Source organism: Beauveria bassiana (assembly GCF_000280675.1).
Source record: "Beauveria bassiana ARSEF 2860 unplaced genomic scaffold BBA_S00009, whole genome shotgun sequence".
Taxonomy (NCBI): Eukaryota; Fungi; Ascomycota; class Sordariomycetes; order Hypocreales; family Cordycipitaceae; genus Beauveria; species Beauveria bassiana.
In genome coordinates, this window is record NW_007930844.1 from 401,900 (window position 1) to 429,274 (window position 27,375).

At 53.4% G+C, this 27,375-nt stretch overlaps 8 protein-coding genes across 8 annotated transcripts; 5 read left to right on the forward strand and 3 right to left on the reverse strand.

Moving 5' to 3' along the window:
• Positions 1–67: 67 nt before the first annotated feature.
• On the forward strand, positions 68–1,323 carry BBA_04126 (oxidoreductase FAD-binding domain-containing protein; the record flags this gene model as incomplete). Its single annotated transcript, XM_008599223.1, has 4 exons — positions 68–227; positions 395–476; positions 549–1,092; positions 1,174–1,323. 4 exons carry the CDS (start codon positions 68–70, stop codon positions 1,321–1,323), a joined length of 936 nt encoding a protein of 311 aa, XP_008597445.1.
• A 612-nt stretch (positions 1,324–1,935) lies between these two features.
• On the reverse strand, positions 1,936–5,532 carry BBA_04127 (RNA polymerase II-associated protein; the record flags this gene model as incomplete). Its single annotated transcript, XM_008599224.1, has 1 exon — positions 1,936–5,532. One exon carries the CDS (start codon positions 5,530–5,532, stop codon positions 1,936–1,938), a length of 3,597 nt encoding a protein of 1,198 aa, XP_008597446.1.
• A 2,070-nt stretch (positions 5,533–7,602) lies between these two features.
• On the forward strand, positions 7,603–9,711 carry BBA_04128 (PX domain-containing protein; the record flags this gene model as incomplete). Its single annotated transcript, XM_008599225.1, has 5 exons — positions 7,603–7,708; positions 7,807–8,066; positions 8,115–8,381; positions 8,433–9,563; positions 9,616–9,711. 5 exons carry the CDS (start codon positions 7,603–7,605, stop codon positions 9,709–9,711), a joined length of 1,860 nt encoding a protein of 619 aa, XP_008597447.1.
• A 630-nt stretch (positions 9,712–10,341) lies between these two features.
• BBA_04129 (mRNA capping enzyme) lies at positions 10,342–11,639 on the forward strand (the record flags this gene model as incomplete). The annotated part of the gene is made up of 2 exons (XM_008599226.1): positions 10,342–10,517; positions 10,652–11,639. 2 exons carry the CDS (start codon positions 10,342–10,344, stop codon positions 11,637–11,639), a joined length of 1,164 nt encoding a protein of 387 aa, XP_008597448.1.
• Positions 11,640–12,002: 363 nt separating this feature from the next.
• BBA_04130 (uncharacterized protein) lies at positions 12,003–13,412 on the reverse strand (the record flags this gene model as incomplete). The annotated part of the gene is made up of 3 exons (XM_008599227.1): positions 12,003–12,897; positions 12,954–13,209; positions 13,265–13,412. The coding sequence occupies 3 exons, from the start codon at positions 13,410–13,412 to the stop codon at positions 12,003–12,005; spliced, it is 1,299 nt and encodes a 432-aa protein (XP_008597449.1).
• A 2,031-nt stretch (positions 13,413–15,443) lies between these two features.
• BBA_04131 (putative SPO76 protein) lies at positions 15,444–19,964 on the forward strand (the record flags this gene model as incomplete). Its single annotated transcript, XM_008599228.1, has 3 exons — positions 15,444–15,869; positions 15,951–19,373; positions 19,431–19,964. 3 exons carry the CDS (start codon positions 15,444–15,446, stop codon positions 19,962–19,964), a joined length of 4,383 nt encoding a protein of 1,460 aa, XP_008597450.1.
• A 1,320-nt stretch (positions 19,965–21,284) lies between these two features.
• Positions 21,285–23,524, reverse strand: BBA_04132 (Snf5 subunit; the record flags this gene model as incomplete). The annotated part of the gene is made up of 2 exons (XM_008599229.1): positions 21,285–21,629; positions 21,701–23,524. The coding sequence occupies 2 exons, from the start codon at positions 23,522–23,524 to the stop codon at positions 21,285–21,287; spliced, it is 2,169 nt and encodes a 722-aa protein (XP_008597451.1).
• Positions 23,525–24,830: 1,306 nt separating this feature from the next.
• On the forward strand, positions 24,831–26,415 carry BBA_04133 (DNA-binding protein; the record flags this gene model as incomplete). The annotated part of the gene is made up of 4 exons (XM_008599230.1): positions 24,831–24,852; positions 25,092–25,280; positions 25,341–26,144; positions 26,204–26,415. 4 exons carry the CDS (start codon positions 24,831–24,833, stop codon positions 26,413–26,415), a joined length of 1,227 nt encoding a protein of 408 aa, XP_008597452.1.
• Positions 26,416–27,375: the final 960 nt, after the last annotated feature.

The following is a 27,375-nucleotide window of genomic DNA, read 5'->3' on the forward strand; positions in this document are numbered from 1 at the left end:
ACCGATCTAGTTGTTCTTCTTTACAAAACAAGGCCGAAGCAAAAAAAAAGCCGAAATACAATTCACAATGGCGGCGGACGATTCCCTCTTTGCGCGCCAGTACATTGACTACGTCTACGTACCCGGCTTTCTCCTCATTATCGGCACGGCCATTGTCAAGGCATCTTGGGTCATTTACGCCATTCCCGTCGCCCTCCTCTTTGGCGCCTACAACTTTTGGAACTTTCGTAAGTCGAACTCGCGAATACCTGCATTGCCTTGGCTGGATTGGCTGCCGCGAGGACTGGCCACGCTGAGCAGTCCTGCGTTGCGGCCCCAAACAAAAAAAAAAAAAAAGAAAGAGAGAGAGAGACACCCCTTTTGCGCAGCCGCGACTGACACGCAGCGGTACCAGAGATTAAAAAGGTCCTCAAGCCCGATGTGTTCCAAGAGTTTGAGCTCCAGGAAAAGACGGTCATCTCCCACAATGTAGCCATGTAAGTCGGAAACCGCTCAATCGCTCCCGCAAATCATGATGCTGACGCCGGTCGTTTCCCCTCTCTCTCTAGCTACCGCTTCAAGCTCCCCTCGTCCCAGTCGGTCCTCGGCCTGCCCATCGGCCAGCACATCTCAATCGGCGCGCCCCTGCCTCAGCCCGATGGCACCACCAAGGAGATTGTGCGCTCCTACACGCCCGTGTCCGGCGACCACCAGCCGGGCTTCTTCGACCTGCTCATCAAGTCGTACCCGCAAGGCAACATCTCCAAGATGATGGCCTCGCTCCTCGTCGGCCAGACCATCCGCGTCCGCGGGCCCAAGGGCGCCTTTGTCTACACCCCCAACATGGTCCGCCACTTTGGCATGATTGCCGGCGGCACCGGCATCACCCCCATGCTGCAAATCATCCGCGCCATCACCCGCGGCCGCGCCGCCGGCGACGTCACCGAGGTCGACCTCATCTTCGCCAACGTCTCCCCGCAGGACATTCTCCTCAAGGAGGACCTCGACGCCCTCGCCGCCGAGGACAAGGGCATCCGCATCCACTACGTCCTTGACAATCCCCCCGAGGGCTGGACCGGCGGTGTCGGCTACGTCACTGCCGACATGATCACCGTGAGGCGCTTCCCCACAACGTTGTTTCGATCTCGCTTTTTGTTGAATGTTATGCTAATATTTTGGTTTTTCTTGCGCCAGAAATACTTCCCCAAGCCCGCCGATGACGTCAAGATCCTGCTCTGCGGTCCTCCTCCCATGATTAGCGGTCTGAAGAAGGCCACCGAGAGCCTCGGCTACAAAAAGGCCCGTCCCGTCAGCAAGCTCGAGGACCAGGTCTTTGCCTTTTAAGCAAAGGAAAAAAAAAAAGGATAACACTGGCACATTGCTGTACAAAAGAGAAATTACGGTCTTTTTTTTTCCCTCCTTTTTGCCCGACAATAGACGACCTACAAATCTCTGCGTTATGAAATTGAATTGAAGGAGGGCAAATACGGCATGACTGACTGGAAAAGAGAGGTCGGGGAAATAGAAAGTGGGAAAAGCAAGACAAGAGAGGGGCAAGATTACTCGGGCAGGGAACACCAGCTTATTCTGTACTAATTTCTGAATTGGCTGGTATTTGATGCATCGACTTGCTGTAAGCGTTCATCTAGAGCACTTTCTTCTGCTACTTCCGTGGGCATCAATGACATGTTCTTAAATCAAGGAGCAATAAATAATTTGAGATGCGACCTTGCCCTGTATCTTCAAAATAAACGGCACAAACAAAAAAACCTAAAAATACACGCAGCAGTGAAGAGTATGGTTTTCATCTCTCTCGACCCAATATATCCTCCCTAAAGCTTCTGCCGTACAACCTTTCTTTGCTGATTTTCGCCATTTGCGCCGTATGTCCTTGCAATCTGTGTCTGCCTCCACTCTCTCTCTCTCTTCTCTTCTCTTCTCTTCTCCTCCGCCATTCTACTCGTCATCTTCTTCATCGCTCTCGACGACCCGGCCACGGCGTGCCCGCTTGGCAGGCTGCCGCGCCGCGGCCTCGCCGTCGTCCTCGTCGTCCTCGCGCGGCGCGTCATCAACATCCATCTTGTCTTCACCGTCGTCGTCGCCGCCGCCGCCAGCGTTGGACTCGTCATCGCCGGCGTCCGAGGCGGCGGGATTGGAGCGGCCGATGCGGTCGGCCCGGTCGAGAACGTCATCATCATCGTCGTCGTCCCCGCCCGCGCCGCCGTCATCGTCTTCGTCGCTGTCCACGACAATCTCAGCCGACTTGAACTTGGAGTTTTCGCGTGTCGTAAGACGGCGCCTCTTCTTGGCGTGCGTGCCTTCGTCTGAGGCGTCGTCGTCGTCGTCTTTGGCCGTCTTCTTCTTGGACGACCGCTTCGACCTGCCCTCACCGGGGGCGCGGGGTGCTGGCTTGCGCTTGCGCTTCACCTTGTTGCCCTCTTCGTCCTCGGTCATCTCGGCCTCCTTTCGCGCGCGCTCCGCTTCCAATTCTCGCTCTCGCTCCTCCGTCTCGAGCTTGACCTTGGCAGCCATCTCTTCACGCTCCTTGCGGATCTTGTCCTGGCGCTCCTTTTCCTTGGCCAAGACTTCGGCGCGATCCGCCTCACGACGCTTAATCTCGGCTTCTCGCTGGCTCTTTGCAGCAGCAATCTTCTCCTTATTAACTTCCTCCCACTCTTTTTGCTTTCCAATGGCTCGCTCAAGCTGCTTACGCAGCGTGTTTCGAGCCATGTTGGCGCGCTGTTCAACGTCATGCTTGGGGTATGGCGTCTGTGGGTGAGCTGCGATAGCATCCAGTGACTCGATAGCAGCTTCGAGACCCTCAGCTGCCTTTTCCAGTTGCTCTGCCGTGCGCTTGTTTTCCTCTATGCCCTGAATAGCAGTGACAAGCTGGATCTGGACGAAAGCAACGTTGAACTTGTAATGAATCTGCTCGGGGGCAACCTTCAACGCCTTTTCAGCGCATTCCAAGGCTTTACTGTATGCGTCAATATCACGCTCTGCACGACCTCTGTTAAGCCACGTGCGGCCAAGACAAGCCAGGATAACGGGCTCATTTTGCTTGCCCTCTTTTGACAGAGCAATCTCATAGCTCTCGATGGCTTTGGAGAATTGTTTCAACTCGGCATAAATGTGGCCAAGGTTAACGTAGAGGTTAGGCTCCTTGATAGTCTCGCGCACCTTGTTGAAGATGGCGAGTGCATTTTTGTAGTCCTTCTTGTCCTCTACCAGTGCAATAGCGACACCCTGTGCTGCGTACGCATTTTTGGGGTCCAATGACAGAGCCTTTTCGAAGAACTCGACAGCTTTGCCATAGGCCGCACTGCGCTTCTGTTTGTCCGCATCCGTCTCGCGTCTCATCTCGCGAGCTTGCATCATGTGAAGATTTCCCATGCCGACAAGGGCGTATCGATCGTGTTTGTCGTAATTTTGCAAGGTATGCTTATAGTGACGGAATTCTGGGTCCTCGGCGACGTTACCAGGTCGCTTTCTCGAAACCTTGCCCAAGTACCATCCGTACAGCGCACGCACCTCAACATCGCTCGTGTTTTCTTGGTACAGCTTGGCAACGGCGTCAGGGCCCTCCTTGTTCGGGCTTTGGCGCAGCTTGATGTATGCTAGACGAGCTCGAGCGTCGGTGTAGTCGTCGTGGCGGTTTAAGAGGCCCTCATACACTTCGACCGCCTTGTCTGAGAGACCCTGGGCTTCGTAACTGCGACCTAGGTTGAAGCTAATTGACGACACAAGAGCATCGGTATCAACAGTGCCATCTTTTTCGCTCATTTTCATGCACGCGCCAAGAGCTGCTTCAAACATTTCGCTTGCCAAAACATGCTTTTCCGCCTGGAAGTGGAAGCAGCCAATATTATTCAAGAGTTGGGGAGGGAGAAACTTGCGGATAGCAGCCTGAACTTCAGCTTCCTCTGTAACACCCTCGGGATACTCCGAAGTCGGGATCTGTTCCAGTTCCAGTTGCTCTACCTGCTGTAAGCACTGGAGCGCCTTTTCAGGATTCTCGGTTTCGTAGAGTCTAGCGAGGTTGAGCAGGACGGAAGCATCTGGAGAGGCATTCCTCTTTGGGTCCTTCCAAGCATTTCGGACCGCTTCCAAGAGATTGATGGCTTTTTTCATCTCCGCCGACTTGTCCTCTTTGACATCACTCGTCTGGCTGGCAAAGATTTCCTCGGCGTACAAAGTCCCAAGAAGAATCATGGCTTCATGGCTTTTTGACTGCTGAATCATCTTTTCAAGACGTAGCTTGGCCTCGCCCAGGTCATTCTTTAGCACAGACAGTTGCGCAGCACCGAATTTGGCAGGAAAGTAGCCAGTGTCTGTTCCTCCGCGCGCATCATCGGCACGTCGGTAGAAGTCGTTGGCGTTGTCTGTGTCGCCATTGTAGTGAGCTTTTCTGGCTAGTACGTACCAGCCATCACTGGCAATGGCATTGACGTCAGTATACTGGATGGCCTTGTGAGCAAGCTTGTCGGCGTTGTCCCACGATTTGCGTGATAGAAAGTAGTTGGAGAAGGTTGAGCAAGTTAAAGGGAGATTTTTGTCAAGTTTGAATGATTTTTGAGTATACTCGGTCATGGCCTTTTTGTAGAGCTTAACAAAGTCCTCGCTGTTGACAGGGACGTGACCACTAGCATCGAGGTAATATAAACCAAGCAGGATATTGGGAACCTTGGAGTCGGGGTTGATCTCCAAACTTCTCTCCCAGGCAGTTTTGGCATCTTTTTTGAATCCGAGCTGCCAGAAACAGCAGCCAATGCCGATGCGCGGATCAGGGTCGACTAGGTCCGGCTTCTTCTGCAATACATCTTGATAAATGGCCAAGGAGTCAGGGTACTTTTGCTGCGAGAAGAATGCGCGCGCTTTTCCCATCAAAGCAAGCATATTCTTGCCTTGAGAAACTCTGAGCGCGTCGTCGAATGACTTGACAGCCGTCTTCAAAAGCTCTTGCTTTTCGGTACCAATGCCACCAGCCGTCTTGGATGGAGCCTGAAGCGAGGCTCTCAGAAGAAGTAAGACGCCGCGGGCAAGAAAGATGGGTGGAAAAGAAGGGTTGAGACGAGCAGCGTCGTTCAGCGACGATGTCGCGAGCTGAAGATAGTGTTCCTTGGTCTTCGCCTCGGAGAGTCGGACGCCGTCGGGGGCGACACGCGGAGCCTCACGACTCTTCCAGAGATACATCCAGCAAAGGCAGCAGATCATGCTGACTTTGTCGCGTGGGTTACTGGCGTTACTCTGGATAGCGCCGCCGCCACGTAGAAGCATCTCGATAGCATGATCGATTTTATGCTGCTTCGCATAGGCCAACGCGACCGTCATCCAGTAGGTCTTTGCCGCATGTTCATTCTCGAATAGTGTGCAGAGCTCAGTAGGGTCGTCCACGAGGTCTTCGAGATCGATTTCGACTGCTTCGTCTTCTTGGTCGCCTTGCACGGGAATGTCGATCGCCGAGGGAATGTCGGAGAATCTGATGCTGACAGGGCCAGCAGTAGGATTGCCATTCGCGATCCCGTTGGTCGTTCCGTTTGCGATCGCTGCCATGTTGATGCGTAGGCTTGTGAAGAGGATTGAAGATGGGGTGGCCGGTCGCCTGAGTTATGGCGTCGGGGGTGCACAGCTTCGCGCCCAACCACCAGTGCGCAGATGGCGAGTCTATGCCGGTATCGCAGGCCTCCCAAGCTTTCAATGCTATCACGCAATGTCTGCAAGCGAAATTGGCGCTGTAATGCGGCCGTTGGGGAAAGTTGAGAGCACTGGCAGATACCACGAAAGCGAGTACGGAATTTCGCGACAGCGTCTTTGAACAAGCGAAGGAGGTGGTCCGTGCACGATCGCCTATGGTGCGCCAGTAACTCGTCTGCGATTCCACCTTGGTCTTATTCAGTGTGAATAGGTAAAGAAATGCGAAATTTTGAGAAATCTCAGCTAGGAATCCTGAAAATTGGAGAGGGGAAATTATATCCTTTCATGCACATATTAGCAGAAAAACTGCTTACTTTGCAGCGCTGTGGTGCTACGTTCTATTAGTATTGACTCGAATCCATCCTTGGCAGCACTTGCCATGGAACATCACTGCTCTGACCAAAGACATTTCTTTGGTTCTCATTACACCTGCTGAATTTTCACAAAGTTGTTGCTCCGAGTATGGAATACTGACTAAATTCTGAAAGGACGACAAACATCGTCTGAACTGACCAGCGAATATCAAGTCTCCGGTAGATAGGCGCAGGGGTCTTATGTGAACAGTCAAAATTGGTATCAATGAATGAAAACGATACGAATTCTTCCGATGGGACATACACCACAGGCGCTGTCAGCACAGCTGCAGCCACCGTCCACAGCGACGACTTTCAGATGCCTCGACCGAGTTCACTACGGTATTGCGACGACAATCGGGGAGAGGGCAGCCCTTTTCGACAAACAGCAAGAAAAGATCTACCTGATGAGGAGAGTGACAAACAATTTGTAATGACTGATCTTGAGAGCGACAGCCGAGTGCCATCAGTCTCCTCTCAGGCGTCTGTTCCCTCTACATCGAGCTGCAATAGTAGTAAGGGTGGTTCAACTGATCAGGAAAGGCCACTACAAATCATGAACAGCAGTGATGTCTGGAAAGAAGACGAAGGGCCATTGAAGGGCCAGAAAACACGAGAAGCTCTCTGGAAACGCCATCAGAGAGAAGCGAAGCGGATAGCATGGGAACGCAGGTACGCAGCGCAGCTGTGCCGGTATTGCACTCGTCTTATTCCGTGTTCATTAGGTCAACCAGTAATAGAGGCAGTACCTCAAGTTGCCCCAGTCCGCCACAAGCCATTCACCAAGGAGGTGGCCGGTATGGGAGAAGGCGGGAAAGGGTCAATGATGGGGCACCAGATGACATGGATGCAGAGCTGTGAGAGTCAGAGTGAAGACCGGATGGTCTTGGGCTCTTTTCGAGGCAAGTTTGGAATCCGCTTGTGTCGAGAGCCTTTGTATTGATATTGGTAGCCACCCTCTGGTCGTGGTTATTTTGGAGCCCGATGCCTGGACATGGCAGGAATGTAGTCGCACAAACACGGCCAGATTTTCGTCTTTCTAAAGTTCAGAATTTTGGCCGGTGCTGACAATCCTGGCAGAACAAGGGACTCGGTTCTGCGAGTATGTGGTTGAGACTGAGCACGAGTTCTTTCTTCATCCTCAAGGGGTGGGAGCCTTGTTGGGGGGGGGGGGGGGGTGACGCAACTGGCCCGTGCGCCACCAGATCGTCATGGCCAGTAACCTGCTCCGCGGCGCCGCAATTCTGGCGCTGCCGCTGAATCCTGAAGCTACGCAGCTGCGCCCTATTCCTTCATCGAACTTCACACCTCCCGCCCGCTACTGGGCATCATCACGAACCCGTTCACGCCTTCTGAATTCGCTGCGTCGGAGAATGGCGACACAGCTTGCTCAATTTTCTTGACTTCATCTTCCCCGCGTACCCTTCTACTCTTGTCACGCTCCCAGCTTTTCCCCGCCATTCTCAGCCGAGCTTTCCACCCATTGCTGTCGTCACTTCCATTCGCGTCCAATTCAAACAACGAGAGTTGCCAGCATCCAGCCGAGAATCTATACAGCGTATTCTCCCCAGACATCATGTGGAATGACGAAGAGGACAACAACCCTTACGGGACCAGCTTCGACCGCCGAGACTCGCAAACGTCATCCTCGGTGAACCCTACTTCTCCGACCAGGCGCGACTGTAAGTCTGTAGCCAACAGCTTTCTCGGATCAGGGGGGAAATGGAATCCACGACGATTTCATTCCATCGTTCGTCTACTGACCAGTCTCCCCTTACAGTCAATTCTTACGAATCTGCCGCAACACCAGAAGCTAGCGATGATGAGGCGCCTGCGTTTGGTCAAGGCGCTGCGAGCGCCGACCTCGATACTGCAGATACCACTCAGGACGACGCGCCTCCCAAGCGTAAGCCCGGAGGGTATACTAGTCGCATCGAGCAGATCCTCTATGAAAATCCCAACATGCAAATTATCATAACAGACGCTGGCAAGAGCCTGGAAAGTGGTGGTCGACACATTGTCTATACCATTCGTACCGGAGTACGTGCCGCAAATCGATATTGACACACCAAGCTGACCTCGGACCAGGACCTCGAAGTTCGCCGAAGATACTCGGAATTCGCCTCGCTCAGAGATGCTCTCACCCGTCTGCATCCGACCCTCGTAATTCCTCCGATCCCCGAAAAGCACACCATGGCGGATTATGCGGCGCACCCCACGAGCGCAAAGCAAGATCAGCAGATTATTGATCTGCGAAAGCGCATGCTTGCTGTCTTTCTAAACCGCTGCCGTCGCATGGAACTCGTCCGCAACGACGGTGTTTGGCAAAGATTTCTCGATCCAAATGCAAGCTGGGTACGTCTTCTGCTTCGTAGTTGCGCTATGTGATACTGATTCGTCTAACAGAGCGAGGTACTCAACTCTCATCCGATTTCATCCATTCCCAAGAATGTTCTCAAAGCACCTCCTTTGGATCCGGCCAACCCTACTGCTGGGCATCTGTATCTTCCCGTCCCCGCGTCTTCCGCCAAGATTCGAACCGCTTCTGGTGGGAATTCGTCTCTGAGCTCCTCTGTCATCCAAGGCGGCGCCAACACTATTGGCAGATTCCCCAGCGATGCCACAAACCTAAGTGAGCAGGAGCTTGACCCATACTTTACGACATACGAAGCATCCATCAAAGAACTCGAAACTTTGTTGACAGGTCCGATGGAAAAGGTCAATCGTCGAACTCTGAGCCACCTCTCATCTTTGGCCACGGATCTTTGTGAATTGGGCTCTAGATACAACGCTTTTGCTCTCTCTGAGCAGGCCCCCTCTCTTGGGCCTGCGATTGAGAAGATTGGCCAGGCTGCTGATTCGTCTTACATAGCTACAGAAGAGCTTGCTAGCTCACTCGGCGCTAGCTTCGCTGAGCCTATGAGGGAGAATGCCCAGTTCGCTGGTGTCGTCAGAAGTGTTGTGAGGTATCGGGTGCTGAAGCGCGTGCAGCAGGACCTGACTGAAGAGGAGCTTGAGAAGAAGAGAACACTGCTCGATCAATTGGAGCGCAGTGAATCAGAAGCTCGCCGCATTGAGCAGTATCTTTCGAGTAGCCAACAACTTTCCTCACCTCCGAGACGCTCTACCAGCCTCCGAGAACCTCCAACGTACCAGAGACGCGAGGGTCATCAGGAGGATACCGAATCTATCGACTCTGATTTCCCACCGACCCATGGTGAATTTCCATCGAGCACGCCAGAGGCTGGCCAAGGCGTCCCGGAGAGAAGCACCAGTGTCTCGCACAAAAAAGCGCCCAGCAGCAACTCTATTACCAATAGAATCTTTGGTCCTCTCCGCCATGCTGTGCAAGGTGTAGTTGACGTTGATCCTGAGCGCACGCGCCGTGACACGATTGGAAAGACTAGAGAGTCTATCGGCCAGCTTGAGCAAGCTCAGGTGGTCTCCGAGAAGGATGTCAAAGAAGCTAGTGCCAGCGTCTTCAAAGATCTGCGGAGATTTCAACATGACAAGGAGGAAGACGTACGCCGCTACATGGTAAGAAGAAGAATATGCGAAATTGCCTAAAACATGTACTAACAATGAGTAGCTTGCCTATGCCAAAAGTCAGGTGGAGTGGGCCAGAAAGAGCAAGCAACAGTGGGAGGAAGCTCGACTCGAGGTCGACAAGATTGATGAAAGTTAATTGAACTATTGTAATGCCCCGGCATGGGAGCGAGCACCTTGTCCTTTGGAGTTGGTATGTTGGTTTGCGCCACCAGTAGATAATTCGCCATTGGGATTATATTTTGACTCGATGGAGCCTTTTGTCGCTCCTAGTTGTGTAATTGGTAGACAATTGACAGTATTGCTAAACACAAGATGTTCTAATCAAATTGTGTGCTCAAGAAGACAGTGTGCTAAGTGATTCTCCGCGTACAGGTACGAAACCTTGGGTAGCGCGCCCAGGAGCGACTGTCGTTTCCAAGTTTCTTACCAATGGAAGTAGTAGACAGAAGAGGGAGAGGATAGTACATATGTCATAAAGAAAAAAAATGCAAGAAAAATGCACTTGTATATTGTTTTTCCTCTATGAAAGCGACATAACATGGTAACGATTGGTGAAGCAGAGCGCTTGGGTGCAGGAGGTATCCATGGAGGTGGGTAGCGCCTCTACTTAAAGTACCTTACGTATCACCGACAGCGAGGTTGTCGCCTGCACCAACATTTGTACCAAAACTCAACATCCGCCTCATTCTGCCACTCACATCATTAACAACACTCCGCCAGCAAAGGAATAGAGCGGCGACGACGAAGACGACGACAGGTAGCAGCCATGGAGGATGGCCCAATTACCTCCATTGCCGAGCCCGGCATTAAGGCTGAGGGGCAGCTTCTGTATACCATGCGCAACGAGGTCGCAAACCTTTTGGGCCGCAGCCAAACCGGCTTCCCCGGAGCGCAACCCGTCAGCTTTGCCCGCAAGCATATTGAGGCCCTTAAAACCCAAGAGTATGTGTGCATTGTGCAGTGTGCAGTGTGCAGCGTGCAGAGTCTGCGCTGCCCTCGTGCGGCGCCTCTGTGCGGCGCTACTGTGCGACGAACCATTTATCTTTGCAATTGTGCTAACGAGTGACGCGCGACAGCTACTATGTTTGCGAAAAATCGGACGGCATTCGCTACTTGCTGTATGCGACGAGAGACGAAAGCGGTGCCGAAGCACATTACCTGATCGATCGCAAAAACGACTACTGGTTCATCACAAATCGTAATCTGCACTTTCCCCTCGACAGCGATCAGACTGCCTTTCACATTGACACGGTCCTCGATGGCGAGCTCGTGTGGGATAGCAAGCCCAACGGCGGCAGGGAGCCACGTTTCCTCATCTTTGACTGCCTCGTCATGGATGGGCAGGTGCTCATGGACCGCACGTTGGACAAGCGGCTGGCATACATAAGAGAGAGATTTCATACGCCGTATAAGCGCCTATTTAAGGAGTTTCCCGAAGAGCTCAAGTTTCAGCCATTCTTTGTCGAGATGAAACCGTTTCAGCTTGCATACGGTATCGAGATGATGTTCAAGCAGGTCCTGCCACATCTCAGGCACGGCAACGACGGGCTCATCTTTACGTGCCGCCACACACCGTACCGTCACGGCACGGATCCCCATATTCTTAAGTGGAAGCCGCCGGAGGAGAATACTATTGATTTCCTTCTCAAGCTGCATTTCCCAACTGTGCAGCCCAATAGGGCGGAGCGCGCGCTGGGAAGGACGGAGCCGTTTGTCGACTACGACAGCGTGCCTCACGCGGAGCTCATGGTGTTCACAGGCGGCAATGGACCGGAGCGCTACGAGACCTTTCAGCCGCTATACATTACCAAACAAGAATGGGAGACACTCAAGGGCCTTGGCGATCCACTGAATGACCGCATCGTCGAGTGTAACCAGGATGATAAGAAGCGTTGGCGCTTGCTGCGCTTCCGCGACGACAAGTTGGAAGCCAATCATAAGTCCACCGTCAACAGCGTCCTCCAGAGCATCAAGGACCGTGTCACAAAGCAGGATTTGCATACAGCTGCTGCACGGATCCGTGACAACTGGAAGGCGCGCCAGGCGAGAGGGGAGCGAAAGTAGTGTATGAGGAGGAATTATCAGGGTATCTCAATTGATTTCTGTTGTCTCATGTTTTCTTTTCCCCTTTTGTTTTTCCAATTGGCGTTTGCTCGGGGGAGTTATGGCTGGATTTTGGGTCGAATCAAATGCAGCGATGAGAGCTAAATAGTCACTGGCATTAATGTATTGGTGTGGAATTCGACGTAGCACGGCGTCTTTCCATTTAGACAGCAATCTTTGAACTCAATTCTTCAATTCATCATATTAAGTCAAAAGTGCAACTATTCTAGGTCATCGAAATTGCGACTTGCAAGAAGTCCTTTTTTCCTCCCTGAATGCAAAATAATTCAAAGCAATACAAAATCGAACGCCGCCCACGCTTCGCTACATGAAGCACACAGCAGCGATGGCGGCCATGACGAGGTAAGCCACAGAGCGGCCACAGCCCTCCGTGCCCGCAGAGACGACGGGAGAAATGTAGGTCGGGCTGGTGGTGACATTGATGGGCAGGCCGGTTCCGTACGAGGTAGGATAGCCATCCCCATACGGCGCCGGGAGCTCAATGGTGGTGGTGCTGGTCACTGCCGGTCCATTGCTGACGGTGACGGTCTCGGTGTGCGTGGTGACGGGGCCGGAAGGGAAGCCAGAAGTTGTAGAGTGAGGCATACCCAGCACGGATGAATTGAAGTCGACGCTGCTGCTGCGGGTGCGGGTGCGGGTGACGGTCGTGACGGTGGTAATGACGGTGTGGATGCTGGTAAAGGTCAGGGTCGTCATGGGCTCGCCTGCCGTGTTGGTGATGACACTGGTGACGGTGGCGGGCTGGCCCGAGACGGTGATGTCGGGAGCACCGCTGGTGTAGGAGACGTCCGTCTGCACATTAGTCACGGTAGCAGGGTCACCAGTCACGGTGGCATCGGGAGTACCACTGGTGTAGGAAACGTCCGTTTGCACATCTGTGACGGTGGCAGGGTCGCCAGTCACGGTGGCATCGGGAGTGCCGCTGGTATAGGAAACGTCCGTTTTCACATCCGTGACGGTAGCAGGCTCACCGGTGACTGTGACGTCGCCGGATGGGGTGGTGTAGCCTGGAGCCTGCGACTGCTTGGGAATAACGGTGACGGTGACAAGAACAGTCTCGGTCTCGTCGGACTTGGAAGACTTGCAGCTGTGCGTTGCACTGGGGAAAATGGTGATCGTGGTGGTCAGGGTCGTGGTGGACGTGGTGATAGGCTCCATGGTGTGCATGCTGTAGACGGTGTTGACAGAGGTATTGGTCCTGCAAAGCCGTTGTATCAGCGCTGAAGAGAATATGAGATGCAGGTTTGAGCTTACATGACGGGAACGCTGACGCCAACAGGCAAGCCAGTCTTTGAGGAAACATCGTCGCCGGTAGCGTGGGCAGCAGCACCGCCAGAGACGACAGAGCCGCTGACGACGGTGTCGACAGGAACAGAGTAGTCGTACGGCTGGAGGCCGGGGATGGAGTTCTCGACGTTCTGGCGGCGCAGAATGGCGGGGAGCTGCTCGCGGAACCGGACTGCCTCGACGGGCTCCATGTTGACAGGCTTTTGAGTGTAAAGAGCATAGCCTAGGGAGTGTCAGAAATTCAACTTTGAGTTTTGTAAAGGGCCGTCGAGACTTACCACAGCCAGAGGCAACGGCGACGCCTGCAATGCCGACGAGAGCCAGGGCACCAAATGCAGCGGCCACTTTGACGGCGGTGGCCTTGCCAGAACGAGGCTGGGGACGAGGCTGATACATGCCCTCGATAGGGCCCTTGTAGTCGTACATGACTGAGTTTTGCCAGAAATCAGACACTAATGAGCTTTGTTAGTGAAAAGTGAAGCATTCCCCGAGCTCAAGATGCTCACTCGCGAGTGTTTTCTGGATGTTGAGGAGAATCAGAATGGTTCAAAAAAGCCTTTTCGAGTGTGAGTAGAGTATATGATAATTCTTCGTAGATGAATCTCACTTTGTAGGTGATTTGATGTTGGAAACCAAAGACGAGTAGATCGGAAGCAATCCAAAAGTGCTGGTAAAAAAGAGTGTGCCTGTTCAGACGAAACGAGTGTGGTGATGGTAAGGGGGGGAGGAGAAGCGTGAGAGAAGCACACGGAAGTCTCAAAGTTATTTATCAGTTTCTTGAGGGCACACAAGATCAGCTCTGGCAAGAAAACTTTTCTTCGTCAAGTGAGAGCAGAAAATTGTAAACAAATGCAAACGGAGAAGCTCTTGTTGCCGCCGGCAAAGCTCTCGTAGTGCGGATTTTGACGCTCACTTTTTTTTTGGTTACAGCCAGTGCGGTATGGAAGCAGGAAGCGGATGCCAAGGTGATTGAAGATGATGTGTGTTTTTCTGATTCCTTTCTGGCTACTGACCGTCAATTGATGAGAACTTGCGCGGAATTGTTGGTTGGCGAAATCGACGAGGCCGGCAGTTGAAGGCAGATAGATCCAGGGCTCTGCCGGTTTATATTCTGGTGCTCAGTTCTTGTGGAAAGATTTCACTTTCCCTGGTGCGTCAGGGCAGTCAATTGTTTGAATTGGTGCTATCTGTCTAGATTGCAGGATTGCTGTGTGACAAGTTTGGAGTTGTCTCTCGAGGTACGAGAAACGTTCTATTCTACGCAGGGGCGTCGTGTCATGTTCTGTGTGATGCAAGGCAAACATGGCTCGTTTTTTTCGTTCAGGATCGCTAGCCTTGGGATCCATGGCAAGTGTTTTAGGAATGAGTTATAGGAATCGAAGTTGTTTATCCAGACCTGTGTGGATGAGGTTGAGATTAGCAATGGGAAAAGAGTTAACGCCAGGAACCGCCAAAACTTGATGGTCTACTCTAGATGTTAATCTCAAATGCGTCTACCGGATCCTAGTCGATAAAATCTCTGTCAAGCAGACAATGGCCCTCGTGTAGTGGTACGACAGCCGGGTAACTACGGTGGTAGCAGGTTTGGAGGCTCACGACGTGTGACAGGGTCGATGGTCTTGGAGCGAGGCGGCCCATCTTCGGGATGTGAGTTTCGCGACTGATGGACTGATGATGGTATATCTGCGCTCTTGAAGTGGTTGTGGACGTGAATTGGGTTTTCTGCCATGATTGACAAATTGGCTTATGGTAGGAGGGGAAGAAACAACACGAAGAGTAAATGGTTGTTTTTGTGCAAATATGTGGGAATATCCTGGAAAATCGAGTTGCTTATAATGATTTTTCGAGATTTTGTTCTCATCTTGATTCGTTTTCCGATAGCTTAATGAGAATTGCCCACCATCTCTTACTTGCTGCGTCGACTCTGTGACGCGGGCCAATTTGGTGCGGCGCGTCGCGTACCCAAATTTGGCGCTCACACTAAATTGCTGCCCCCCCCCCCCCCCCCCGGCCGACCGCTTGCCCGCCAAAACGCCTCGTTCATCAGCACTTTCTCGCCTGAGCTCCCCGAACAAGTTGCCCGCCTCCTCCGCATAATCTCACCAACTGCCGCTACCATCGCAACGCCTGCCCACGCTGCCCACCCGCGCATTGGATCAGCTCAGAATTCGGCGACATTTGCTCCGTCCCTGTGCGATGCTGCCGTTACCCGGCCCCCTTTGATACAAGCATATGACTTGACTTGCCCGCGCAAACGACGAGCTACTAGCCACGCCCGCGAGCACACCCACACACACACGCACCAAGCAGCGCAACCAATTTCGAGACCGCAGCCCTCTGCTACCCTTGCACAGCCAGACACTCGAGAAGCACGCGCAACACTGTCTCGCGCCTCCGTCTTGACTTGCTGCTTTGGTCGATTCGAGCCTGCATTCTCGCAAAAAGACACAAGTCGCCATGGCGCGCCGACGCGGTCGGGCGCAAGAACCGGCCGAGGCCGACCCCGTCGAAGAGCCGCAGCAGCCTGCTGTCCAGGAGACGCCCGCCGACATTCACGACGAGGACATGGGCGATGGCGACGAAGAGGAGGAGCAGCAGGAACAGCAAAGCCTCGTATTCGACGAGGAGCTCTCGTGGCGCCCGGCCAAGCCCATACCTAGCGCTACACTGCTGGCCCGCCTCGAACGCCTCTCCAAGGAACTCGCGGAATTTGATCAGGGCGCCGTCAATCTGGACTCTCTCAAGACAGTCGCTTCTCAACTCGCCCACCGCAACCTCCTTCAACACAAGGATCGCGGCGTCAAAGCCTATACGGCCTGCTGTCTGGTCGACCTGCTCCGCCTCTATGTTCCAGACGCGCCCTTCACAGATGAGCAGCTCAAAGTACGTGCCAATCCTCCCACGGTTGCTGAATTACCGACTCTTGTCATTCTCAATGCATACTGACTGAATTTGCTCCTGCAGATGATGTTTGTACTATTTGTCAAGGAAATCTTGCCAGCTCTCCACGACCCCACAAATCCATACGATAGCCAGCACAAATACGTTCTCATGTCTTTGACCGATGTCAAGAGTATCCTGCTTATTTGCGATGTCCACGGCGCCGATGATCTGCTTCTGCGACTATTCAATTCCGCTTTCGACGGCGTTTCAACCAGCTCCAAGGCTTCGCCCGATCATCAGGTGGCCAAAGATGTCGAGATTCACCTGACCGATATGTTAATGCACCTTATCGAGGAGTCCCCCGGTAGCGTTCCAGCTAGTGTTATTGACGCCATCATCAGTCAGTTCCTCCGGGCTGCTCCCCCGGGCGGAAACAAGACTAAAGAAGCCAATGGCAAGCAATCGACGCTCCTGCACAAGACCGAGCCTCCCGCGTATATAATGGCGAAGAACATTTGCAATGGCTGCGCCGATAAAATGTCGCGCTATGTTAGTCAATACTTTAGCGACGTTATTCTCAATGCCTCGGGCTTTGCCACCAAGAACGGATACGGACATGGCGACGATAGCGACGAAGAAGACGCCAATTCCGGTCCCTCAGAGGCCGATCTCAAGAGCCTGCGCCAGGCACACGCCTTGATCCGAGAGCTATGGCGAGCCGCGCCCACAATTCTGCAAAATGTTGTTCCGCAGCTCGATGCAGAGTTGTCTGCTGATAATGTGCATCTTCGTCACATTGCCACTGAAGCGTTTGGAGACATGATTTCAGGCATTGGTGCTGCTGGTCCCCCTCCGCCACCTGCTCTCGACCCTGCCGCCTGGCCGCCTGTGCGATTGATGGACGAGCCCGGTACTCCCACCGAGGCCAACGTTCTCACTACGCCATTCTCACCTCAGTCCTTTGCTCAGACGCACCACGCCACGTATCGCAACTTTGTCAGCCGGAAAAATGACAAGTCTGGCACTATCCGCGCCGCTTGGGTCACCGCCGTTGGCTACATCCTTTCTTCTTCCGCCGGTGGCATTGGCCTCAGCAGAGAAGACGAGACTGAGCTCGTACGCGGTCTGGTTGACAAGCTAAGTGATGGCGAGGAAAAGGTACGATTGGCCGCTGTCAAGGCCATTGAACTGTTCCAATTCAGAGATGTGATTCTCAAGCTCGGCGCTACCGGAGGCGTTGATAAGGAGGGCTCCCTATTTGCCAGCTTGTCTGATCGATGCCGTGACCGAAAGGCGTCTGTCCGCGTGGACGCCATGGTTCTGCTTGGAAAGCTGTGGGCGGTTGGTGCTGCAGATATCCAAGATGGACAAGAGGCAGTGACTGCCTGTCTCGGTGGTGTACCGTCCAGGATTATCAACTCCTTCTACGCCAACGACTCAGACCTCAACGTTTTGCTCGATCGCGTCATGTTTGAGTGTCTTGTTCCCCTCAAATTTCCGCTGGTCAAGGGCAAGTCTGCCAAAGGCGGCTCCAATAAGAATGCTATGAGCCAGACTGAGCAGGACAGTATTCGCGCCGAGAGGATTCTTCTGATGCTCAAGGCTCTGGATCAGCCAGCACAGAAAGCCTTTTTCGCCATGCAGGCGCGCCAGCCGCAATTCGCCAAGGGTGTCTCTATTCTGATCCAGCAGTGCGAGGCTTACAATGGCGGTGTGATTGAATCTAACGAAGAAAAGGTCAAGGCCAGCCTCGCCAAGACAATCGACTGGATCGGACGTTTCTTCCCCGATGGGCTCAAGGTCCGTGGAGATTTACAAAAGTTTGCCAAACTCAATGAGCGCCGGAGCTACCAGCTTGTCAAATACGCGATTGAATCAGAAAGTGACTTCAAGACTGTACGGAGAGCCATCAGCGAGCTCATCACCAAATTGCAATCTAGCAATGCAGCTGTTGCACTTGATACTCTCATCCCCCTTCTCTACCGGTCCAGCTCTCTCATGTTCAACCGCAGTCACCTGGCAACAATTATGGACTTTTCCAAGAGCGATAAGAATGGTCTGGCCGCTGTTGCCCACCTGGTTCTCAACGACATTTCGCAACGCAATCCCGATCTGTTCAAGGCACACGCCGAGGAACTTCGAAAGGAGATCATTGAGCAGTCTCCTTCCGAGAACAAGACCAACGACCCTTCCTTGGTCGACATCCTGAAGGCGTACTCATCCTATGCGAAGAAGTACCCCAAGGACGTCAGCTTGGACAGAAGCTTCATCCAGACACTTACCAACTATGCCATGTATGGAACACCACCAAAGGCGGCCAAGTTTGCTATCAACATCATGCTCGCCAAGGATGATGACAAGAGTAAAGTCACTGCTACCAACCTGCTACGCAAGGCAATGCAAGATATCGCGTATGGAAAGCCGCACTTTCTGAATAAGCTTGCCACGCTGAGTCAGTTGGAGCTACTCACCCCCACTGTCACAATGGATGAGGGCGACGCGATTCAAGACCTGACAATCAAGTCCATACTCCGCCAAGTGCACACGGATGCCAAACCCGGAGCTGACCCGGCATGGGTAGACGATGCTGATATGGATGAGGAAATCCAGGCCAAATGTTTGGCCCTGCGCATTCTTGCCAACCAAGCCATTGCCAACCAGAACGAGGCCGATGCCGAAACAAAGGTCAAGACGGTCTTTAAACTGCTCAAGACGTTTGTGGTTAGTGAAGGCGAATTCTGCAAGGTCAAGGACACCCCCCAACATCACAAGAAGAGGCTACGACTTCTAGCTGGTCTTTTGATGCTCAAGCTATGCACAATCAAAAAGTACGATGAGCAACTCGACCCCGTCACCTTTAACAAGCTCGCGGAGCTGGTACAGGACAGCGAAGTACAAGTCCGTCGGCGTTTCATGGAGAAGCTGCAGAGCTACCTGACGCACGGCAAGCTGCGGGCGCGGTTTCTTACAATACTTTTCCTCGTTGCCTTTGAGCCAGTGCCAGAAGTCAAGAATCGCGTCGAGACTTGGCTCCGCTCCCGAGCTCTGTACTACGCCGAGAACAAGAAGGAGGTCATGGAGGCCATCTTTGGACGACTCATTCCGCTCTTGGCTCATCACCCGGATTACAGCGCTAGTGTGGATGACTTGGCAGACTTTGCCAACTATTTTCTCTTTTACCTCAACGCGGTAGCGACAGAGGCAAACCTAGGTCTCATCAGCAAATATGCCGAGAGAACAAAGCAGACGCGCGACGCGATCAATCCTGACGCTAGCGAAAATCTATATGTCCTCAGTGACTTGGCACAAGCCATCATTCGGAAATACCAGGAGAAGAGAAACTGGAGCTTCCGCGTATACCCCGGCAAGGTCGGACTGGCCACTGGTCTCTTTGCGCCGCTGCCTTCTAGTGAAGTAGCAGAGGAGATTGCAAAGAGGCAATACATTCCAGAGGCGCTGGATGAAAAGCTCGATAGTCTGCTCCGATCTTTTGAGCGCAAAAAGGTACGTCAACTGACTTGACTACAAACGAGGGAGACGCGAAGCTAACAGCCAGATTAGAAGCGCAAGTCAATGCACGACCCTAGTGAGCCGTCATCCAAGCGCTCAAGAACACAGATCAAGACGGTCATTCGTGAAAAGGCGGCTTCGAAACAACCAAAGGTCAAGAAGGCTAAAAAGGTCAAGGCGGCCCGTCCAAAGAAGGAGCGCGCGTCGATAGCCGACGAACCCGGCGAGCGTCGCCGCAGCAGCCGCGTGACCAAGACCTCCGACTACAAAGAGCGCGATGACAAGGACGACGAGGACGAGATGTTGGACGGTGTCGCCGAGTGGAAATATGGCGATGACTCGTCGGATGAGGAAAGCGAGGATGAGGAGTCGGGCGAGGAGTCGGGCGAGGCCGAGGAAGAAGAGGAAGAGGAGGCGGAGAAGGGGGATGAGGAGGGGGAAGAGCAAGAGCAGCCGGCTGCAAAGAATGGGCGGCGAGCGCAGGTGGCAAAGCCAGCCGTCAAAGCGAGTGTCCTGGCGGGAGTTCGCAGGGGGGGCCGATCTAAGCGATCATCTCGAGGCGACGACATGGACACGGATGATTAAAACGGGAAGCAGCACGTTGAACGGAGCGCGGGAGAAGATTTTCTGGAGTATTACCCTTGTCTATTATTTGGTTGGTTATTCTCCGTGGTTTTACGATGATGTCTTCCTTGTTAGGACAGCCCGACTCGTTTGTTGGACTCTGTATTTGGCTTCCGACGCGCTCTTGGGAGGTGGAGGCATCTCTGGATAAAGGGGTCGGCCTGAAGACGAAAAAGGAAACGATTTGTAGGCTACGCGCGCTTCAGCGGAGGAAACACTATTCTTATCGGATGGGGAGGAGGATATATGAATTCTATTATTTTTTACCACTCATGGGGAGGTATGGAGGAGTGTGCGTGCTACTTGGTTTGGACTTGCGTGTTGTGGCTTTTTTTTTTGTCCCTCTCTATTTCTTTGATAATTGTTCGTTTTCTCATCTCTGGAGTAGCCACTTGTTTTTTTCCATTGTCGTTGCTGATACAAAAAAAGATTGTTTGTTGCTACTTTTATATACTCCTCGCCATCATAGCAGGCTCCTCCATGTCCATGCCTTGACTCGGCTGTGAACATGGGAGCAAGGCAGTAAGTAATACAACCAATTACAAAGCAAGACACACTCTACTTCAACGCAAATCGGCGCACGAGAACCCGCAAACATGCAAGTCAAAAGTCGTTATTTACTTGACACTGTTCGTGTTTTGAAACCAAAAGAGTTGCCACGTCACATATTGCTAGATGAAACTTATGATGAATGTCATGTTTGTCTATTTCCTGCTGTACAGCGGGACCCTTTTTTATTCTCTGCTCTGCATACCTATAAATCAAAAACAAAGACTCCGAATCAACAAGAGAGTGAGAGAGAGAGAGAGAGGTAGAGAGTAGTGAAGAAAAGGACGAAATATTCGACACTTTAACAAGATGCAAACACACGCACGCACACCCGCAACCTAAAAGAACAACCCCTCCGTCGTTGCAACAAGAAAAAAATGAAAAGCCTTCCGCCGAAAGCCGGCGGCCTCTTATCACTTGCTCTCTTGGCATGAAGCCAACGCAGCTGCATATGAGCAGCGTCTTTTAAAAAAAAAACAAGAATGGACAAACGCCGAGTTTGCCTGGTTTTTCTTCCCCTTCCAAGAATCGACATCTTGCCTCCACCTTACTCTCTGCTTGTCAGATTAGAGCGACTGATTGCAAGAGACTTGAAAGAGGAACCCAAAAGAAGACACAAAATAATACAAATCCATAAATTTCTCTTTGGCCTCTTTGTTTCGAATCCAGCGTATACTAATGTCGTATCCTCTCTTTTTTTCCCTCCTTTTTATTCCCTCAGTGGCGTCCTCCTCACGAAGAAGCATTGGACCCGCTGCCGCCGCCGCCGCCGCCACCGCCCTCGGCCATCAAACGGAGGCGGACCGCCTCGCGGTGGCTGGAGAAGCGCAGGTGCGTCTCGAATTTTTGCGCCGTCATGTCCGGACCTGGTGTATACAGCTTAGACGTACAGTCGAGACAGCGAATGCGCGGCAGCCAGGCGTATTTAACGCCGTCGGGTAGCGGGTGGATCTGAACGGGCAGCTCCGTGACGGGGTCGAGGTACGAGTACTTCATGATGGCCTCGAAGCGGTCGCCCTCGGGATACTTTTTCTCGAGGCCCTTGAGGGCTTGGACTAACCAATTGGGAGGATTCGGCTGCAGACGAGGCTCGTTAGCAATGGACATCTCCCGGGGAAGAATGCAAAATGGCGCCGAGAAAGTCTTACCGGAGTATGCTGCTGCCCTGGTACAGGAGGGGGCGCCGGCAAGCGACCAATCTGTCCAGGCGGAAACTTGCCAACCACATGGGGAATAGGCACAGGGGTTGTACTAATACCGCGTGACGGTGTCGAGGTTGGAACTGCCTTGGCGAGAACCTTTGGAGTGGCCCCTTGCGAAGGAGTCGGAGGTTGTGAGGGTGTGTTGGTGAAGCGGTATTCGCCACGCAGCAGCCGCCGCAGCTTATCCTTGTTGATCTTGAGCGTGACAACCAGGCGCCCAGGATCCTCCGTCTCCTCGCGGAAGCGACGCGACGTCCTCGTCTCGTGATGCAGGGCGTCGGGTGTTTCGGAGCGTCCGAGGTTCGACATGCGGTGCTGGGCCACAGACGCGGCGCCGCGCATCCCGCGCGTTCTGGCCGTGCCAGCAAACTGTGACGGCGCGGGTGATTCTGGCACCGAGTCCTCACTATCCTCCGAGTCAGAAATTTCACCCTCGCGGTTCGGTCGCTTGCGGGTGCCGGCGGCGCGTTTGAACAGGCCCGTCTCCTCGAGGTTTCCTGCGGCGCCAGGCAGCACGGACGAGACGATGAGGGTACGGATAGTGCGTTGCCGCTCGCGCAGGTCGGGCAGCTGGGGTCCTCCACGGCGGTTGATCGATCGCTTCTGGCGTCGCTGCTCGCGGGAGAAGATGGTTTCGTTGCGGTCTAGATCGGCATCGCTCATCTCGTACATGTAAGGCGCGTACTCCTTGGCCTGCTGCTGCGGTCGGAAGACGGTGGGGATGGGCGTCTGCAGAAACGCCGACACGAGATCCGAGTCTTCGATCGGGCGGCCGTCAAAGGGATGGCCGACGCTGTACAGGCTCTTTGTGAATAGTTGCGACTGCTCGCGAATGCAGTGTGCAATGGCTGTGGTAAACTCGCCGGAAAGGGAGAGGTCGCGAGCCATATTGGCGGCAAACTCTTCGGGCGAGTTGGAAGGGTTATTGATTTCCCATTCAAATTGATCGACGAGCGTGTGCGGGCCAATTGTGATGTTGAGTTTGACAAGTATCCTCATCTCATCGTTCTTATATGCAGAGTAGGGCAGCTCAGGGTCAAGCGCGTCCTCCTCCGAGAAGACAAAGGGGTAAAAGTCGTTGAGCTGTTCGCGCATTTGAACGACAATCTGTTCGAAAACAGGCTGTGCGGCAGGAGGTTTCAAGCCGATATCTTCGACAAGTTGGGCTGCGAAAAGCTCGACATGAAGTATGCGGTCGTGAAGGTTCCACGTAAAGGTATCGCGCAGCTTGAACTTGTCCCATTCAACTTCGATGCGGACAGGGACCAGCTCCTCGTGCAGCTCTGCCTGTTTGAGCATATCCTTGCGCGAGTATTTAAGAGCAGGCGTCGTTCGGCGACCGGGGCGGACCTTTTGACTGGGGTAGACGATGCGGGCTGGGGCGTGATTCTCGGTAAAGCCATTGGCGTAGCCCCTGTAGCCTTCGCCGTATAATCTACCGGGGGTAAATACGGGCTGGTAATCTGTTCTAATGTGACGGTACTCATTAATCTTTTGTCGCTGGTAGCTTGTGGATATGCGCGTATGGTTGAGCTGGTCCGAGAGGGCGGCTGCGGCGACGGCGTCGCGGGACGTGAAGCGCTCCACCATGAGCTTGGTGAAGGAGTCTTTTGTTCGCTCAATGGGCTCGGGGGCCGCCGCAGGCGAACTTTCGGCAGAGGCCCGGGAGTTGCCATTGTTCTCGGATGCGCTTCCAGCGACGGCGGTAGGAGTCGCATGGCCAGAGCCCGCGGCCGAGGCCGACGACGTGGAGGGCTGGGTGGCAGCCATGGTCACGTAGCACCGGCGCGCGCGCAGGGCAGTGCGAGGGACGAGAGCGCCGCAGCAAATGCGACGGCGCGGGGAGGAAGACGATGACGAAGGCGCGCAGGGTCAAATAGGCGATTGATGAAAATGCGAATCAGGGGAGCGGGAGGGCCAGGCGCGGTTGGTGGGCGATGGGCGCGACGCCGGTGGTCGTAAATGGGCGTGGTTTGGAAAAGGCTCCGGGGCGACTTGAGTCTTTGCCGCGACGAACAGGAGGCTCCTGTTGCTGGTGTGGCTGGTGTGGCTGAAATACAGTGTGTGGCTGACGGTCGATTGAGGCTGAGTGAGCTTTGTACATGTACATGTGATGTCGGAGAGGCTGTATGCAGCTGGAAGTAGAGGTACCATGCGATGAATTGTGTTTCATGTGCTGCCGAAGATGTGCCGGTCCATGTAATATACCTGCCGGCTCGTAAGATGCGTATTGGCCGGCGGTTACAACTGTAGATAAGTGTGCTGTGTATTGATTGGGATGGCCTAATAACCGATTCATGCGGGGGAGTATCGGCGTATCGCTTGATTCGGGATATGGGGAGGTGATAGATGACAGTTAGGAAGGGTTGACTGTAACGAGCTTGAACATCAACTAGCCAGAGGAGACCTGATGATATATCAACAACAAACGCGAGAGCTAGGCACCGAAAAAAATAAACACTAAGAAATATGACTGACCAAGTGCCTCGAATGGACTTTCCGACCATATAAAGAGATCTGTCGCGTAAACAGGCTCATTGAAAGAGGCTCTGCAGGGTAGACAGTCACCGTCGGCTGGTCGCACTTGCAGACATATTGCTATCGATAAGGGAAGGTAGCCCGTCTTGCCCGTCAATGATCACACAGCACCACCTTCACCACCAACAATCCACAGTGACATCAGGAGCCAGCCACGCTAGGCAGGCAGGCATCATGGTTCAAAAACCGTGTTGCTTATATACCCGGGAACAAAGATTGCCATGGAAATACCTGTGCTACATAGATAGATAGCTCTGGCAGGTGGCAAGTGGGATGCAAGCCTGACAGTGCCCCTCTAACCCGCATTGGCTGCAGCGGCCAGATTGGTCCTGGTTGGCTTCTGTTTGGTCTGTTTTTAGGCCTCTGCGCCCCTCTTTCCTCCCACCACAGGTCAGTCATTTACACCAAATTTTCGGTGCAGAGCTCGCCCTCATCCACTCTCCATTTTTGTTGCAGCCAGTCATTGTTTTTCACCAAGCTTGCCCTCTTTCCACTGCTACACCAAACCAAGAATCTCCCATTCAAAAACCCGCCCATCATGTCTGAAGAGAAGGAGATCGGTAAGTCACCACTGCCATGCACGCTCACACCCATCTTGCCCTATATAAACCATGTAGCCGCTGAGAATGTCAGCTTGCGCTGCCCCTCCGTCTTCTCAGTGGTGGCCTGAGATTACCCCGCCAAAAGCGTGTCGCCGTTGAGAGCTTGTTGCGCTGCTGCCCACGACAGCATCAAAAGCGCGCACACGATCTGCTACGGTTGCAATCTACGTCTTATACAGACGCTGACATTGAAACAGATTACACTCTCAACAACCCCGATACTCTGACCAAGTATAAGACGGCTGGTCAAATCTCCGAAAAGGTCCTCGCCTTGGTCGCCGAGCTCTGCGTCCCCGGAGCAAAGATTGTCGAAATCTGCCAAAAGGGCGATAAGCTTATCGAGGAGGAGGTCGCCAAGGTCTACCGCGGAAAGAAGATCACCAAGGGTAGGTGGTCAACAGTTGCGCAAACAAACCTGCTCCATCACTGACAGCATGTGCACTCAGGCTTTTCCAACCCCACCACCATCTCTCCCGCTTCATATGTCACCCCCTACACTCCTCTAACCTCGGATGAGACGGAGGCTGCCACTGAGATCCAGCCCGGAGAGCCCATCAAGATCCAGCTGGGTGCCCAGATTGATGGATTCGGTACCATTGTCTGCGATACCGTACTCGCCGGCAAAAATGGCGAGACCATCACCGGTCGCTCTGCCGACCTGCTCCTCGCCAACTACTACGCCAATGAGCTTCTCCTGCGCTTGATGGTTCCTCCCGGTCTCCTGGCACAAGGTACCGACGAGGAAAAGGCCAAGGCTGCCTCCAAGAAGGCCCCTTCTCAGAGCCAGATCACCTCCCTGCTCGAGAAGGTCTGTGAAGCCTATGAATGCCACCTCGTCGAGAGCACCACTTCGTGGCTGTTTGACCGCAACGAAATCGAGGGCACCAAAAAAATTGTTCTTGCGCCCACCGAGGGTGCCAAGGGCGATGGCGTTCCCGAGGTTGGTGAAGTCTGGGGTGTCGAGATGGGTGTCAGTCTGGGCTCGGGCAAGTGCAAGACGCTCGACGGCCGTACCACCCTCCACCGCCGCACCGCCAACACGTACGGCCTGAAGCGCCCTACCTCGCGTAAGATCCTCTCCGAGGTTCAGAAGAAGTTTGGTACCTTCCCGTTCAGCTTGCGACAGCTCGATGACGAGCGCGATGCCAAGTCTGGTGTCGTCGAGTGCGTTCGTGGCAACGTCTTCCGCCAGTACGAGATTGTTGGTGACAAGGATGGCTCTCCCGTCGCCAGACTGCTGACTACAATTGGTACGTAGCCCTTGGTGAAGCAAGATGCGATGTAGATGCAAACTAACTCATCGATGCAGCCATCACCAAGAATGGTATCACCAAGCTTGGTGGCCCCAATGCTCTTGACCTCAGCAAGGTGCAGTCTGACAAGAAGATTACGGATACCGAGATTCTCAAGATTCTTGAGCAGCCCCTGGCCCGCAACACGGGCAAGAAGAAGAACAAGAGCAAGAAGAAGAAGACTACCAAGAAGAGCGATTCTGACGACGAGGAGTCTGACAGCGAGTAGACCCAACGGCCAACTCAAAGACTGCACAGCCTCATCCAACTCTTGGTATGAAGCTTTGTATGTGTTGTGCCGCCGAATACTTGCCTAGGCAAACGCCTATTCTGTCCGGTCCGCCTTTGTTGGGCACAGCTTGCAGTAGGAGCGGTGCAGAAGTGTACGCACGCCGTTGCTGCGCGCGAGGTGACGCATAGCAAAATAGCGGGCAGGGGAAGTTAAAAGGCTTGTTCCGTCGTCTTGAAAGACTGGACAGCGTCGATGACGCGGTTGGTTTGCGTACACATAGATACAAAAATACATGATTTGGACGGGCCAAGGCAGCACAAGACGGGCATTTCGTGATAAGGTCAAATGTTTGTTGGTGGTGTGCTTACCCCTGAAGGCTGTGACGTGTATGGTTGGCCAGCTGCCGTGGTCGAGTGAGACGGCGTGAGTGGCAAATGTGCTGCGCGATATTGCAGCCACTTGAAGCCAGAAATGCAGGTATTCATTCCGTCAAGGCAGCTGCCGGTGCCAGGCAACAGTAGGACTGATAGGCTGAAGAGGATCGCGCGTTCGACAAGGCAGATGCTGGACAGTAATTTTTGGTCTTTGTTGGGTGAGCTGTGACCTACTGTTTGTTGTTGCATGGGTGGCTGAATGGATACTGTGCACCTCAGTCAGTCACGGCCGTAGGCACCACCGGCTGAGGTGGTGCTGGGGTGTGACAGAGTAATGATAGGCATGCAAGAAGGATGGGGATGATGAAGAGCAGCGGGAGAATCTCGAGCACGGCAATGTGACGTGACGGGGAGAGGGTAAGTCGTGGGAGACACGGCACCACACCCCCCTTGCGTGGAGATGAATTTTGCATTGTCGTGGCTTTGACTGCAGATATACACCTATTGCCATGGGCGTGTACGAGTGTGTATCCGGCGGGGGCGTCTTGGGATTATGTGATGGCCTGAGCTTCTGCTTATTTTT